Source organism: Balaenoptera borealis, assembly GCF_965194805.1.
Source record: "Balaenoptera borealis genome assembly, chromosome: 13".
Classification (NCBI taxonomy): domain Eukaryota; kingdom Metazoa; phylum Chordata; class Mammalia; order Artiodactyla; family Balaenopteridae; genus Balaenoptera; species Balaenoptera borealis.
This window is the reverse complement of record NC_138870.1, coordinates 67702890-67717001: the sequence shown is the minus strand read 5'-3', so window position 1 is coordinate 67717001 and position 14112 is coordinate 67702890. Positions and strand designations below refer to the sequence as shown.

The 14112-nt window shown below is 35.3% G+C and overlaps 1 protein-coding gene across 3 annotated transcripts in view; it reads right to left on the bottom strand.

Moving 5' to 3' along the window:
* OTOGL (otogelin like) overlaps nt 1-14112 on the bottom strand; it is a 157199-nt gene that overhangs the window by 125995 nt on the left and 17092 nt on the right. For all 3 annotated transcript variants that reach the window (XM_082350724.1, XM_082350722.1, XM_082350723.1), the window contains exons 5-7: nt 13182-13280; nt 9196-9350; nt 3071-3192 (exon numbers count right to left, since the gene is read on the bottom strand). In XM_082350724.1, the coding sequence (XP_082206850.1) occupies nt 3071-3192; nt 9196-9350; nt 13182-13280 (376 nt within the window). The remainder of the gene's footprint in view (nt 1-3070; nt 3193-9195; nt 9351-13181; nt 13281-14112) is intronic.

The window sequence follows — 14112 nt, the reverse complement described above, 5'->3', positions numbered from 1 at the left end:
TGAAGAAACATCAATTACAGATGATCTATTTCTTTCTTGAAGTGACTGAGAATTAAATAAAAGATAATTATTATTCAAAATTATTGAATAAACTATGCAGTTAGATTTTCAACATTTTTGAAATTTTAATATTGAAATAAAAAGACAGCAAAAATGATACCTATTTTTGCATACTGATTAAGATTTTATACTTATAATTGGATGCTTCTTTCAACCAACCAAAAGCATACTTCTGCTAAATATCAGTGATTTTTAAAATCTGGAAAATAACCTTGTCTATTTAGAATAATGAGAGCTGAATGTATTTATATTTTTATCTAGAGAGTTTAAGATAATCTAAAAATGCTGCTCAATAATTTTGAAGTAAGAACAAACAATACTCAAAGTATGTAAACCATTTTTGAGTGATGATTTTGTTTAATTTTGTTTTAAACTTGGCTGTAAAGAAATAAGAGCTTCTATTCCCAAAATGTCACCTTGGTACAAGTCATTGTTTTCCAAAAGAAAAATGTCTAGGCATGTTAATTATAATTTATATTTTTAATGCTGCAAAGCACATTATTAGGAATAAAAAATACTTTCCATACAGTATTCATAAGGGTTATAGTCATAATTTTTAAGTTGCATACAATTTGGTCTATTTAAGCAAGGGTCACGTTGAATATTTAAACTCCTGATCCAATGTCTAGTCTTTCCAGTTTTCACAAGCATGTACACATACAGAGGAAGTGAGAGACATAAGAGGACAGAAGAAAATTAGCCATGCTAACTGAATAATGTGAGGTGAGAGGTTAGTAGGTACATTTATACATTTCTCTCAAAAGCTTCAAATTACTGAGTTCCTTTCCAGTAAGAATATGGCTACATGAAATAAAAACTATAAAATTAAACATACTCATTAACAAAGGGATAGTCCCTAAAGAAACAATTCAAAATATCTGTAATCATTTGCACAAGTATGTGTGCAGATAATTTTTTAGTCATAAGATTTAGTTATAAGAATAGGAAAATAACTAGAATTTATACCAGAGAATAAATGACTTTACTGTCATAATCTATTCTTATTAAAAATTATAAACATAAGAAATTCATTTTCAATTCCTAGTAAAAGTTAGTACGAATAATCTTGTTTAAGTTTGCAAGTTTATAAAAGCTATACTTAAAAAAAGTGAGTCATGTTTTATAAAGATATTCCATAGCAATGGGATGTTCACTGCGGCAAGGTATAGTTGTTCTTTTGCAGGTATTCCTTGGTTTGTTCATTTGTCACTTGATCTCTTTCATAGTAAATTTGATTAAATACACAATTTTTGAAAACAAAAGGTACATAACTGTGATTATCCAAATGTCTATACATTAAAAGATGCTAGTAGAGATGGGTGATGATACTAAAAATTAGATAATCTCCCATAAGTTTAAGAAAACCTCCATGCAACTTGAAACATTAACAATGCAAACTAAACTGAATGCACAGATTAATACTGAAAATTATTCACAGGTTCATATGTACCAAAACCCTGCATTTCACAGGGGAGAGAACTGAAGTCCAGAAAGGTAAAGTATGATGTGCAGAGCCAAACACATTTGACTTCATTTTGGTAAACATTTCTCTAGCATCTGCTATGAGATAGGCCCTAGGCCCAGTATAGCATTATTATAAGCAATTTAGCTGAATAATAAGAAAACCATCTTCTTTCTATTATACAAATGGAAATCTTCAAAGAAATTTTTTTTCTGAGTTAAAATTTAAATATTATGTCCTATATTTAACAAAGGGTTAGTATTCTTGAAAATCTACTTAAATGGAGTTTTTGTTTTATAAAACAATAATTTTTAAGTGCCCACTATGTTATCCCAAATCCCATATAAAAATCCTAAACCACTGTTTAAATTCAGCTCCAAGAAATACATATGTAAGTGCATTACCTTCCCATTCAAATGGATAATCTTTCTTTTATAAGAAAATGAAAAGTACAGAACCCAGTTGATGAAGAAAATAAGCCCAAGAGAGGCAGAGGGGCTGCTTGGGGTTGCCTGACTATGACAAAACCTGGGTCAGTGCCTGGTTCCCCTGGTGCTTCATCCAAAGCCCTTCCTGCTATCATCTGCTGCCTCCTGAGGAATCTAAACTGAAAACAAAGCACATAGGTTGGTATAGCCATTGCCCTGGAAAAAATTCCCATGGTTCAAACACTTGCTGGTGAATTCTGAATGATGGATAGGATTGAGCTATCACACAATTTACTTTTCTCAGCATAAGTCAGCCGAAACAGAAAAAATACCTGCCCTCATGAAATATATCCCATTAGAGGAAGACAGTTAATAAAATTTATGATGAAATGTAACTAAAATATGTACTATGCTAGATGACATGAAGGAGAAATATTAAGCAGAGAAAAGGGATAGAGAGTGTGTCAAGGATGGGGGGTAACTTAAAATTGAGTATTTCTATACTTATTTAGATTGGATGGTAGATTATTCCACAGTACTTCTAGTTTAAAATGTACAAAACCTTCCACCAAATAAATAAACATCTGCTTCCCCTAAAGTTTCAGTTCTACAAGTGGGCCCCTCTCTTATCTATTCAAGAAGACCAGTTATTTATTGACTCTCAACTCTTCGTCAGAACACTAACAGAAAATCCTAAGTGACACCCAAACCTCATTCACACAAATTTGGAAAGGATTTTCAGAAGTTTAGTTTTATTTTGATTTTCTGTTTAAAAAAAAAAAAAAACAGGAAAAGATTTAAGAAAGGGGGCAAAAATAATTTGAGTTGAACTATGAGGATTTCTCCTGAATCTCTCTTACAAGTAGATGTAATAATCTTACCTCTACCTATATAAGTATATTTGTATCCTGCACAAACATTAGGGAGGCTAAACTGTTAGATTCCTCGCCACCTGGCTGGCTTTGGAGCCTACTGAAATTTTTATGTCTTTATGCTATAACTTAAAGTTTACTATTGAAGAAATCCTCTCCCTTCCTCCACATTCACTTCCAGAGTGAGATGTTTAGAAATTCTGTTAATCCGTTGTATTATTTTCATTATATCATTTATCATATCTTACCTGATTCCATTCTTTTTTATTTCATGCCCATAAATTCGAATTTCCTCTTGGTCTGAAAAGAACAAGCTGATCGACCGATAACAATAATACACTGAACCAAGGCATTTAGGGCTATTATGAACCTTAAAGGGAGAAAAACAAGAGAAAGCACAGAAAGCAACAACAACACACAAACTTGCCTTCGTTTGAGTTAACTAAATCCACAATGCACATCTACAGCTCTATAGCATCATTAGTCCCGTGACACTTTACAAAATTATAAGTACAGTTAGGATTTTCAAGAGAAAAAAAGATATTTGCTTCAGAAATTGGACAACAGAAGTAACTTCATAAAGTACAAGTTAAGTTAGCATATTTATTTAAATGATCTGAATCTTTACATACAGGATGTTAATATTCTAAAACTATGTGATGTTCAAAGTTAGCAGAAGGAAAGAAATCATAAAGATCAGAGCAGAAATAAATGAAATAGAAACAAAGAAAACAATAGCAAAGATCAATAAAACTAAAAGCTGGTTCTCTGAGAAGATAAACAAAATTGATAAGCCATTAGCCAGACTCAACAAGAAAAAGAGGGAGAGGACTCAAATTAAAAAAATAAAAAAATAAAAAAAAAAAACTATGTGGTGTGATCGTAAGGACATGGAAGCAACCTAAGTGTCCATCAACAGATGAATGGATAAAGAAGATGTGGCACACATATACAATGGAATATTACTCAGCCATAAAAAGAAATGAAATTGAGTTATTTGTAGTGAGGTGGATGGACCTAGAGTCTGTCATACAGAGTGAAGTAAGTCAGAAAGAGAAAAACAAATACCGTATGCTAACACATATATATGGAATCTTAAAAAAAAGAGAAAAAATGGTTTTGAAGAACCTAGGGCCAGGATGGGAATAAAGAAGCAGACCTACTAGAGAATGGACTTGAGGATATGGGGAGAGGGAAGGGTAAGCTGGGACGAGGTGAGAGAGTGGCATGGACTTATATATACTACCAAATGTAAAATAGATAGCTAGTGGGAAGCAGCCGCATAGCACAGGGAGATAAGCTCGGTGCTTTGTGACCACCTAGAGGGGTGGGATAGGGAGGGTGGGAGGGAGACGCAAGAGGGAGGAGATACAGGGATACATGTATATGTATAGCTGATTCACTTTGTTATAAAGCAGAAACTAACACACCATTGTAAAGCAATTATACTCCAATAAAGATGTTAAAAATATATATATTACCCAAAGTAATATTTAAAGGTTGCAAAAGTAACTATAACTCTAAAAATAAAATTGTCCAAACACTTTAGGGAAGAGAGGTTATTTCTCAAAAAACTGATGGGAAAATTAGTTTACTAGTAAAAATAAAAAAGAAAGCAAGGAAGAAAAGAGAAGAGGAAAGTAAGAAAGGAGAAGAGGAATGTTAGATTCTCTTACCCTACCACCAAAATAAACTTTAAAAGGTCCAAATAATGACAGCAGAAAATAGCTGAAAGAAAATACATATAACTATATAGATGGAAAAGAACTTTCAAAGCATAAAAGTGATAAGAAAAATCACCAATGATAAGATAGATTTTTAATATTGCAAGAATGTAATATATATTAATTTAGTGATTAATCAGCAAATTTTATTGATCACTTATTATGTACCAGGCACTGTTCTAGATTCTGGAGATGTAGAAGTCAACAAAATAGACAAAAATACCTGCCCTCATGAATCTTATATTCCATTAGAGAAAAACAGTTAATAAAAAAAAATAACTACATGTAACTAAAATATGCACCATGCTACATGACATGAAGAAATATTAAGTGGAGAAAAGAGATAGCATGTGTATCGAGGGTTGTTGGGGGGTTGGGGGCAGTTTTAGACTGAATGGACAACAAAAGCCTCACTGAGAAGGGGAAATTCTAGTAAAGATGAAGGAGGGATAAGAGCAAGCCATATGGATATTTAGACCATTCTAGGCAAAGGGAATAGCAAATGCAAAAAGCCTAAAGTAGGAGTATAACTAAAATGTTCTCAGTATCCAGGAATCCAGACATATGACCCCAGGCAGGATACTGGAGGAGTTTTCCTTGAAGAAACAAAATTGAAAAAGATGTACAGATACTAATATTGGGGGCTTATTTAATGAAACCAGAGGATCCCTGCTCAGTCTCCCACTATGCAAGCAAGCCCCCATCCATGTATTCAGATCTTCCAACCAGCTTTTAGAGCCTAATTCTCAAATGTGAATAAACATTCATGGATCATTTGATAAAAGCCTGCAATGTGAAAGGATAAATAATAAATAATAAACAAAAGAAAGGAGATCAAAGGAATCAAAAACAAGTCAGAAAAATAAACTTCCGAGAATCCATAATTGATATCTTCAGGGAGAACAGTGAGAAAGGGCCATTCATGAAACAAGAATAAAATGATGTTAAAAGTGAAATTCAAGGAATAAAAATAAGTGATTGGATATTGACAATATGATAGGAAAAACTTATAACTGAAATAGAACTCCTGGAAGGTAAATATTTAAGGCTGGAAAGAAATCTCCCAAAATGTAAAACAAAAAAGCAAAAAGATGGAAAAGAGAAATAAATCCATGAGAAAATTAAGGAATCAGTCACTTAGTTCAGGCGCTCCAATATCTGAATTACAGAATTTCTGAAAGAGAGAAAGAGAGGAAATTAAGAAAGAAATATTATTCCAAAACTGAAGGATCTGGATTGCTAGAAAGGGCCTATCAAGTACCTAGCACGATAAATGGAAAAAAAAAAAAAAAATTCACATATGACATCTCAGAACACTGGGGATAAAGACAACTAAAAATTTCTATAAAGAGAAGGGAAATTTTAAAAGACCATATGCAAAATGATCAGAAATCAGAATGAATTGAATTTCAACATTCTGAAAGTGATTTCCAAACTATAATCAAGATTTCAAAATTCTCCCTCCTATGCACTCTTGAAACATGGGTAATCATTAGTCAAATCCATTTCACCTGCCTTCACTAACCAAGGTCGTTTTAATTGTTGCTACCAAAGATTTGCATGTACTCCAAGCAGCACGTAGCCTAAACAATAAGATGTTTGCCCGAGTCGTTTTCCAGGAACTTGGTGTCAGGGGTGTCTAGTTTGAGTTAGCTGGTCAAGACTGGAGAGGACCCCTTCCCCTCCAACTTGCTCCAATGTGCAAGTGTGGTGACCTTTTGACGTCAGAGGGCTGAAAACACCCTCAGATGATGCTAAGTGCCTCCATTTTGGAACAACGATTCCCCACACCTTTTTCCAGTCACCTTTCCCCAGGCTCCCACGCCTCAGGCCGCCCTGCTTTTTTTATTCTTTATCCAATAAATACCCCAAGACCCTTGCCTTCAGGGAGGTGGATCTGAGATTTGTTCTCCTGTATCCTCGCTTAGCTGCCTAATAAACCCTCTCTTTGCTGCAAACCCCGGCACCTCAGCATTTTGGCTTGCTGCTAGATGGGCAAAATGAACCTAGTTCAGTAACACTCTTTCCAGGAAAATATCTTCCCTTTCCAGAAAGCACTACAAACAAGCACTGCCCATATGATCAGAGCATCCAATAAGCTTTTTAGAGCCTATCTCTCAAGTATGAACAAAATTCAAGGACTGCTAGACACTTCACGGGACCTAAGAAACAGGGAAACCAATATAGGAGAGAGAAGAATGAAATTCTCCAGGAAGATGGTGAATAAAATCCTGAGTGCTAGGTGTACAGTAGGCTCAAAAGCAACCACTCTCAGTTGCAACAGGAAAATGAAGAACTGAGGAAGGGACATCTCATGGGAAGGAAAGAGAAACTGAGAGATTGTCTGATGTATCTGACCATGTTGAGAACAGTTGTTTAGAGATACTTTGAAGGAAAAAATGATTGAAGTATAGAAAATGCAGCAAATGAAAAATGGGATAACTGTTAATTCTATAAAATTGTACAGAGAAATAAAATCACAATAACATATTAGGCTCAGCTCTCAACAATATTTATATAAATACTGTTCATATATGTACAATATGTAAATGACAATAATATAAAAACCACATATTTAACCAATAACGGTGATATAACTCTATTAGGAGGAGAAAAGGAAAGTGTGTGTGTGTGTGTGTGTGTGTGTGTGTGTGTGTGTGTGTGTTAGGGGCAGGAAGGATAACTTAACAGATGACTTCCCATTTTCCATAGTAAGAAGTGAAGAAATAAGTCCTAACTTTGAAGAAATAATAGCACATTTTGACATGTTAGGTAAAAGCCAGAAGAAACATCTAAAAAACTTGAAGTAACTGCCTTTGGGGAGTCAGACTTCAGCTGGGGTCAAGGAGTGAAGGAAAGAGGGGCTATTTTTTGGCTTCATATATCTTGATGAAATCTTTTAAACTAAGTACATGTATTATTTTCATAAAAATAAAATTGAATTTAAAGAAGAAAAAGAAAAGAATCAAGAGCATAAAAAAGATATATGCAAAAAGATATTTATTAATACGCATCTTTTAAAATACTGAAAATATTTTTTAAATCTAAATTTCTAAAACAGGGTACAATTAAATAATTTCAGTATTCCATAGTTGGAACAAATACAGCTAACAAAATTTGTGTTTGTCAAGAACATCTGACGTGGAAAAAAAGTTCTTCATATAATATTAGGTGAAAATGCGGGAAATAAAATTATGCATAGTAGAATTTCAAATTTATGTGTATAAAATCCAGAGGAAAAAATTTAGAAGGAAATATATGAAGCCATTAGCACTGATAAGCCTTGACTGATCATTCTGATAGTATTTTTTAGACTTCTTTGAATTTTTTCAAATTTTCTACAAAAGAGGTGAACAACTTTTACAGTCAGGGAAAGATGACATTTAAAGTAAATGGATTTGTTAATGTGAAAGCAAATTCCACCAACCAAAGAGGGCCAAGTAAAAACAATTATCTATTAACTCTGGAAGCACAGTTGAACATTGTGTGTTATGATCACACAATTATCTCCTTGACACCTTAGTCCTCAAAAGGATCAGACACTGAATAAGAACATTTCAATGAAACAGAAGATGTTTGAGCGATAAACCCAGCAACTCCTTCCTAGAGTGGATGAGTAAAGGGCAATAGGGGACTGAGCCCTGTATGAACTAAAAACACATGCCACTAACTTCCTGACCTAAAGAGACCTCCAATTTTTTTATCCTTATGTCCCATAAGTTAACTTTCAATAGACTTCATTTCCTTTTGAGGGCACAAGGATTTGTTGCTGTTGAAAAGCTTTAGGGCCTACTTTTGAATATTTGCCTCGTCTAAGAGAGGAAGAAAATTTAGGCAACGCCAACATAAGTCGGAGGGATTCAACAACAGAGATTCAAACAAATGATGGTTATGGAGGGTTTTAGCTTTAGAACAGGACAGCACTGCAGTTTTCTGGCTGTGTTTTGAGATACCAGAAAATTCAGAGGAAGACAACAGCAGGGAAAGAGGTCCCTACTTCCTTCCTTCTACCAGAGCTACTCTGCAGCTTGCATTTTGAGATGTCTCCTATGAATTCTTTTGAAGAAAGAACTCTGCAACTAAGAACTAACTCTCTGAGCTCAATCATATAGTATCAATCTACCTAGAAATTAGCTGCCTGTCTCCACATCCTTTAGCCCGTGTTTATATAATTCATACACTCCATTTAATAAATTCCAGCCCCCAGATTAGACTGAGGTATGTCATTTAAAAAAATCCAGATGGCCATCACACTGGACATGTCAAGAAGGAAACATATACGAGTAATATGATTGATGCCAACCTACCGTCTCTTCAAAATGATCAAATAAAACGTGAAGAATGAGTATGTCAACTGGAGTTGATATTATGACATCCATGATATAGACATTTCTGTGTTGCCTACATGTCCCAACCATATGGATGCAAACCTTTCTTCTAGTCCTAGGCTCCATCTTGATAGAAATATACTCAAAATAGCTACAAATTTGGCCCATCCCATTCAGAACCAGCCCCTCTCCTTCCCTAGTCAGGGCCCTAAGTATTCATGCTATGATTACTATATATTTTCCATGATTTGTCCAGTACTTTAAAAATACAGACTTGGCCAGAAATAATTTTTAAGTTAATTATGTCCTAGGATCACCTACCCATACAGTGTACCGAGGCTCCAAATTACCACAGTCCTTCGCAAAAATGTAAGAACAGTTTCCTGGGAAATAATAGTAGATGCCATCAAAAGTTTCAAAGTGGTACTGTCCCCAGGTTTTGCAAATCCCATCTCTGCCATTGCCCATGTTTGGCACTGAAAAGAAATAGGATAATATTTAGTAGAATAAAACAAATTATACCTGTTTCTGGCAAGGTTCAGTCACGCTAGGTGATTCTAATTTTCATTAAAATAAATGTTTTCTTCTTTGGTAGACAATATCACAGGGAAAAATACCTAACAAAATTACCAACTGCTCTCAAAACTATCAAACTCTTCTGAAGAAAAACATAGTCTCCAAGTTGTTTTGAAGAAAGGTTTTATGTTAGAAACTTCCTTAATTTTTGCTTCCAAACAAAGACTCTGGAAGAGAGGAAGAGAGGAGAGAATGATAAAGTAAAAGAAGGTGATAGTGATAAAACAAATATAATGGCTCAGAAAGAAAGAAATGTCACCACTAAGTGTTCTAAAAATTAACACTGACAGTGTTCTAGTCTCTGCAATTCTTCCGAAAATAATAGCATCCATGGAGAAAATTAACCACTGACCAAAAAGTCATGTTTAGAAGTCTGGGACCTGGGGATGGGGAGCATTAGTCATCCAAAGTATGCTGGAATTTAGGAATTCATGACTTCAAACTGGTCACATTGTAAGCAGTGTTTGTCTTAAAGCATACAACTTCATCTCCTGTTGCCTTCATGCCTATCTCCCTTTATACCTTTGTGGGTCACCTTCTATTCTATTTTGATTTTGTAGACCCTTCCTTCTAGATTAATATGAAAATCAGTGACATTTACTGAGCACTCAAAATGTGTAATACATATTGGTTAAGACATTAAAATGTGTTCATATACTCTACAGGGAGCATAAAGATAAGGCACAATCACTTTATCTTTTCTTTTTGTAATTTACCTAAATGTATTAGGCTTGGCCAACTTTGGCCTTTTCAAGAAAAAACAGAGTTATTTATTATTCAGGCAGTCTTCTCTGATAGTATGCCTTACCTCTGTTGCATATTTTCATAAAATCTTGCACTTCCCTTTACAGCACGTCACAAGTGTAATTACTGTGTATCTGTTATGTGTTGGTCCCCCTCCTCTAGACTATAACCTCCAAGAGGGCAGAAACATGTCTATATTATTCACTCTTCCCAGTGCCCAGCCTGGGATCGAGTAGATGCTCAATAAATACTCATTAAACAAATGAATGTTTTTTAGTCATTACTGATGTAGGGTCCTAACCTAGACACCATGGATAAAAATATTTTTAAGAACCCTCTGCCTTTGAAGAGCTCTCAACACTACTTCTCTTTTATGTACAGAATGTTCCATTAATTCAAAGTCAAAAAGAATGAGTGGCTCCAAATAACAAATCTAATTTATAAAGCAAAAGAGAGATGAATTGGAAACCTGGTTTTAATGGGCCAGTACCATTTAAAATGGAAAAAATACTTGAATCGCATCAAAAACAAAATAAAATACTTAGCAATAAACCTGACCAAGGAGGTGAAAGACTCATACACTGAGAACTATAAAATATTGATAAAGGAAACTGAAGATGATTTAAAGAAATGGAAAAATGTCTCATGCTCTTGGGTTGGAAGAATTCATAGTGTTAAAATGGCCATACTACCCAAAGCAATATACAGATTTAATGTGATTCCTATCAAATTACCCATGACATTTTCCACAGAACTAGAACAAATAATCCTAAAATTTATATGGAACCATAAAAGACCCAGAATTGCCAAAGCAATACTGAGGAAAAAGAACAAAGCAGGAGGCATAACCCTCCCAGACTTCAGACAATACTACAAAGCTACAGTAATCAAAACAGCATGGTACTGGCACAAAAACAGACATATGGATCAATGGAACAGAATAGAGAGCCCAGAAACAAACCCACACACCTACAGTCAATTAACCTTTGACAAAGGAGGCAAGAATACACGATGGATTAAAAGATAGTCTCTTCAGCAAGTGGTGTCAGGAAAGTTGGACAGCCACATGTAAATCAATGAAGTTAGAACACACCCTCACAAAAATGGCTTAAAGACTTAAATATAAGATATGACACCACGAAACTACTAGAAGAGAACAAAGGCAAAACAGTCTCTGACATAAACCGTACCAATGTTTTCTTAGGTTAGTCTACCAAGGCAATAAAAATAACACAAAAATAAACAAATGGGACCTAATAAAACTTATAAGCTTTTGCACAGCAAAGGAAACCATAAACAAAATGAAAAGACAACCTACGGACTGAGAGAAAATATTTGCAAATGATGTGACTAACAAGGGCTTAACTTCCAAAATATACAAACAGCTCATACAACTCAATAACAGAAGAAAAAAAAAATCAAAGAATTGGCAGAAGACCTAAATAGACATTTCTCCAAAGAAGACCTATGTATGGCCAATAGGCACATGAAAAGATGCTCAACATTGCTAATTATTAGAGAAATACAAATCAAAACTTCAATGAGGGGGCTTCCCTGGTGGTGCAGTGGTTAAGAGTCCGCCTGCCAATGCAGGGGACACGGGTTCCAGCCCTGGTCCAGGAAGATCCCACATGCTGTGGAGTAACTAAGCAACTAAGTAGTTGTGTGCCACAACTACTGAGCCTGTGCTCTAGAGCCCATGAGCCACAACTACTGAGCCCATGTGACACAACTACTAAAGCCCGCATGCCTAGAGCCCATGCTCCACAACAACAGAAGCCACCGCAATGAGAAGCCTATGCACCGCAACAAAGAGTAGTCTCCGCTCACTGCAACTAGAGAAAGCCCGCACGCAGCAACGAAGACCCAATGCAGCCAAAAATAAATAAATAAAATAGATACAACAATAAAGAAATTTTTTTAAATGTTTAAAAAAAAAAAACTTCAATGAGGTACTACCTCATACCTGTCAGAATGGCCATCATTAAAAAAAATCTACAAATAACAAATGCCGGAGAGGGTGTGGAGAAAAGGGAACCCTCCTACACTGTTCGTGGGAATGTAAATTGGTGCGGCCACTATGGAAAACAGTATGGAGGTTCCTCAAAAAACTAAAAATAGAGTTTCCATAGGATCCAGCAGTCGCACTCCTGGGCACATACCCAGACAAAACTATAATTCAAAAAGATACATGCACCCCTATGTTCGTAGCAGCACTATTCACAATAGCCAAGACGTGGAAACAACCTAAATGTCCATCAACAGATGAATGGATAAAGATGTGAAACACAAACACACACACACAAACATACACACACACACACACACACAATGAAATATTACTCAGCCATAAAAAAAGAGAATGAAATAATGCCATTTGCAGCTACGTGGATGGACCTAGAAATTATCAAACTAAGTGAAGTAAGTTAGAAAGAGAAAGACAAATACCATATGATATCACTCATACGTGGAATCTAAAATATGACACAAATGAACCTACCTACGAAACAGAAACAGGCTCAGACATAGAGAACAGACTTGTGGTTGCCAAGGGGGAGGGGGGCAGGGGAGGGATGGATTGGGAGTTTGGGATCAGCAGATGCAAACCACTGTATATAGAATGGATAAACAACAAGGTCCTACTGTGTAGCACAGGGAACTATATTCAATATTCTGTAATAAACCATAATGGAAAAGAATATGAAAAAATAACATTGTAAATCAACTATAATTTAAAAATTAAATAAAAATTTTAAAACAGAAAAGAAAAAACACTTGAGGAAATAGAGCTCAGTGAGAAGGTAAAGTGGGCATACTCATTTTCTTTCACATTGTTTCAAAATTACTGGAAATAAATTGTGGATACTCTAGTTAATACACAATATTATTGTACCAACTCCCAAAGAATGAACACTAATACAGCAAATTATGCCTTCATGCTCTCCACGGCATCTCATAATTCTCTCATAAGTATCCCTGAAACTTACCAATCTGGCACCGTGTCCCAAGTGCCTGAAATATTTGACAGTCACATGTACCAGCCTTAGAACAGAAAGCTCCGTTAAGGCATTCATGAGGACAAGAACCTGAAGGGCAAAAAAATAAGTTATCTTCTGGCGTGCATCAGTTTTTATAAACATAAATCTGTCAAGATATAGCTTGGACTAACAGTAACCTCTGTTAACTCAAACAGAACCCTGGGCCTACTGCCTTGATGAGCTAAAGAATTAAGCCCCTTAAGTCTCTATCTAGGTCATTTCATTATGTGTGCTGTGAAACAAGAAAGACAAGCTTTCACATCTCAAACTACCCTGAGAGCAAAGGTTAGCCTCCTTCAAGCAATTGAAAGGTCAAGTTCCCATGTAAGGAATCCCTGTCCCAGATGATGAGAACCAGAAATACACAAGCTGCAGATGATTCCCTTGACGGAGTTAGGCACGTCTGATCAGCTACTTCTCCAGGAGCAAGTGTTGTGTTAAAGAAAAACGTCCATCATTAGCTCAAGGGATCAGGCACAATATATAATAGAACTCACAAGGAAACTACTTTTTTAAGAGAATGATTAAACATTCCATTTTAAGTTTGTGTATTAATCCTCAGGCTTAATTACAAATGGATGCATTCTTTCTGACCCATAGTTAATTTTAATGGGGCAGAGGCCAACGCCACTGCTGGTTGTCACCAAAAATATTTTTTCTTTCATGGAAAGAAAAATCACCCCAAAGGATTATGTTGAAAAGAGGAAGAAAGAAACTATGAGCTCCTTAGTGAGTTTTAAAACTGCAAATGAATCACAGTGAAAAATTTTCCTGTAATAAGGAGAACACAAGAGACAACTGGCAAAACTCAAGCAGAAAGGATTTAAGTAACACATCAAGAGAACTAGAGAACATCTCTGAGTGACCATAAAGTGTTTAC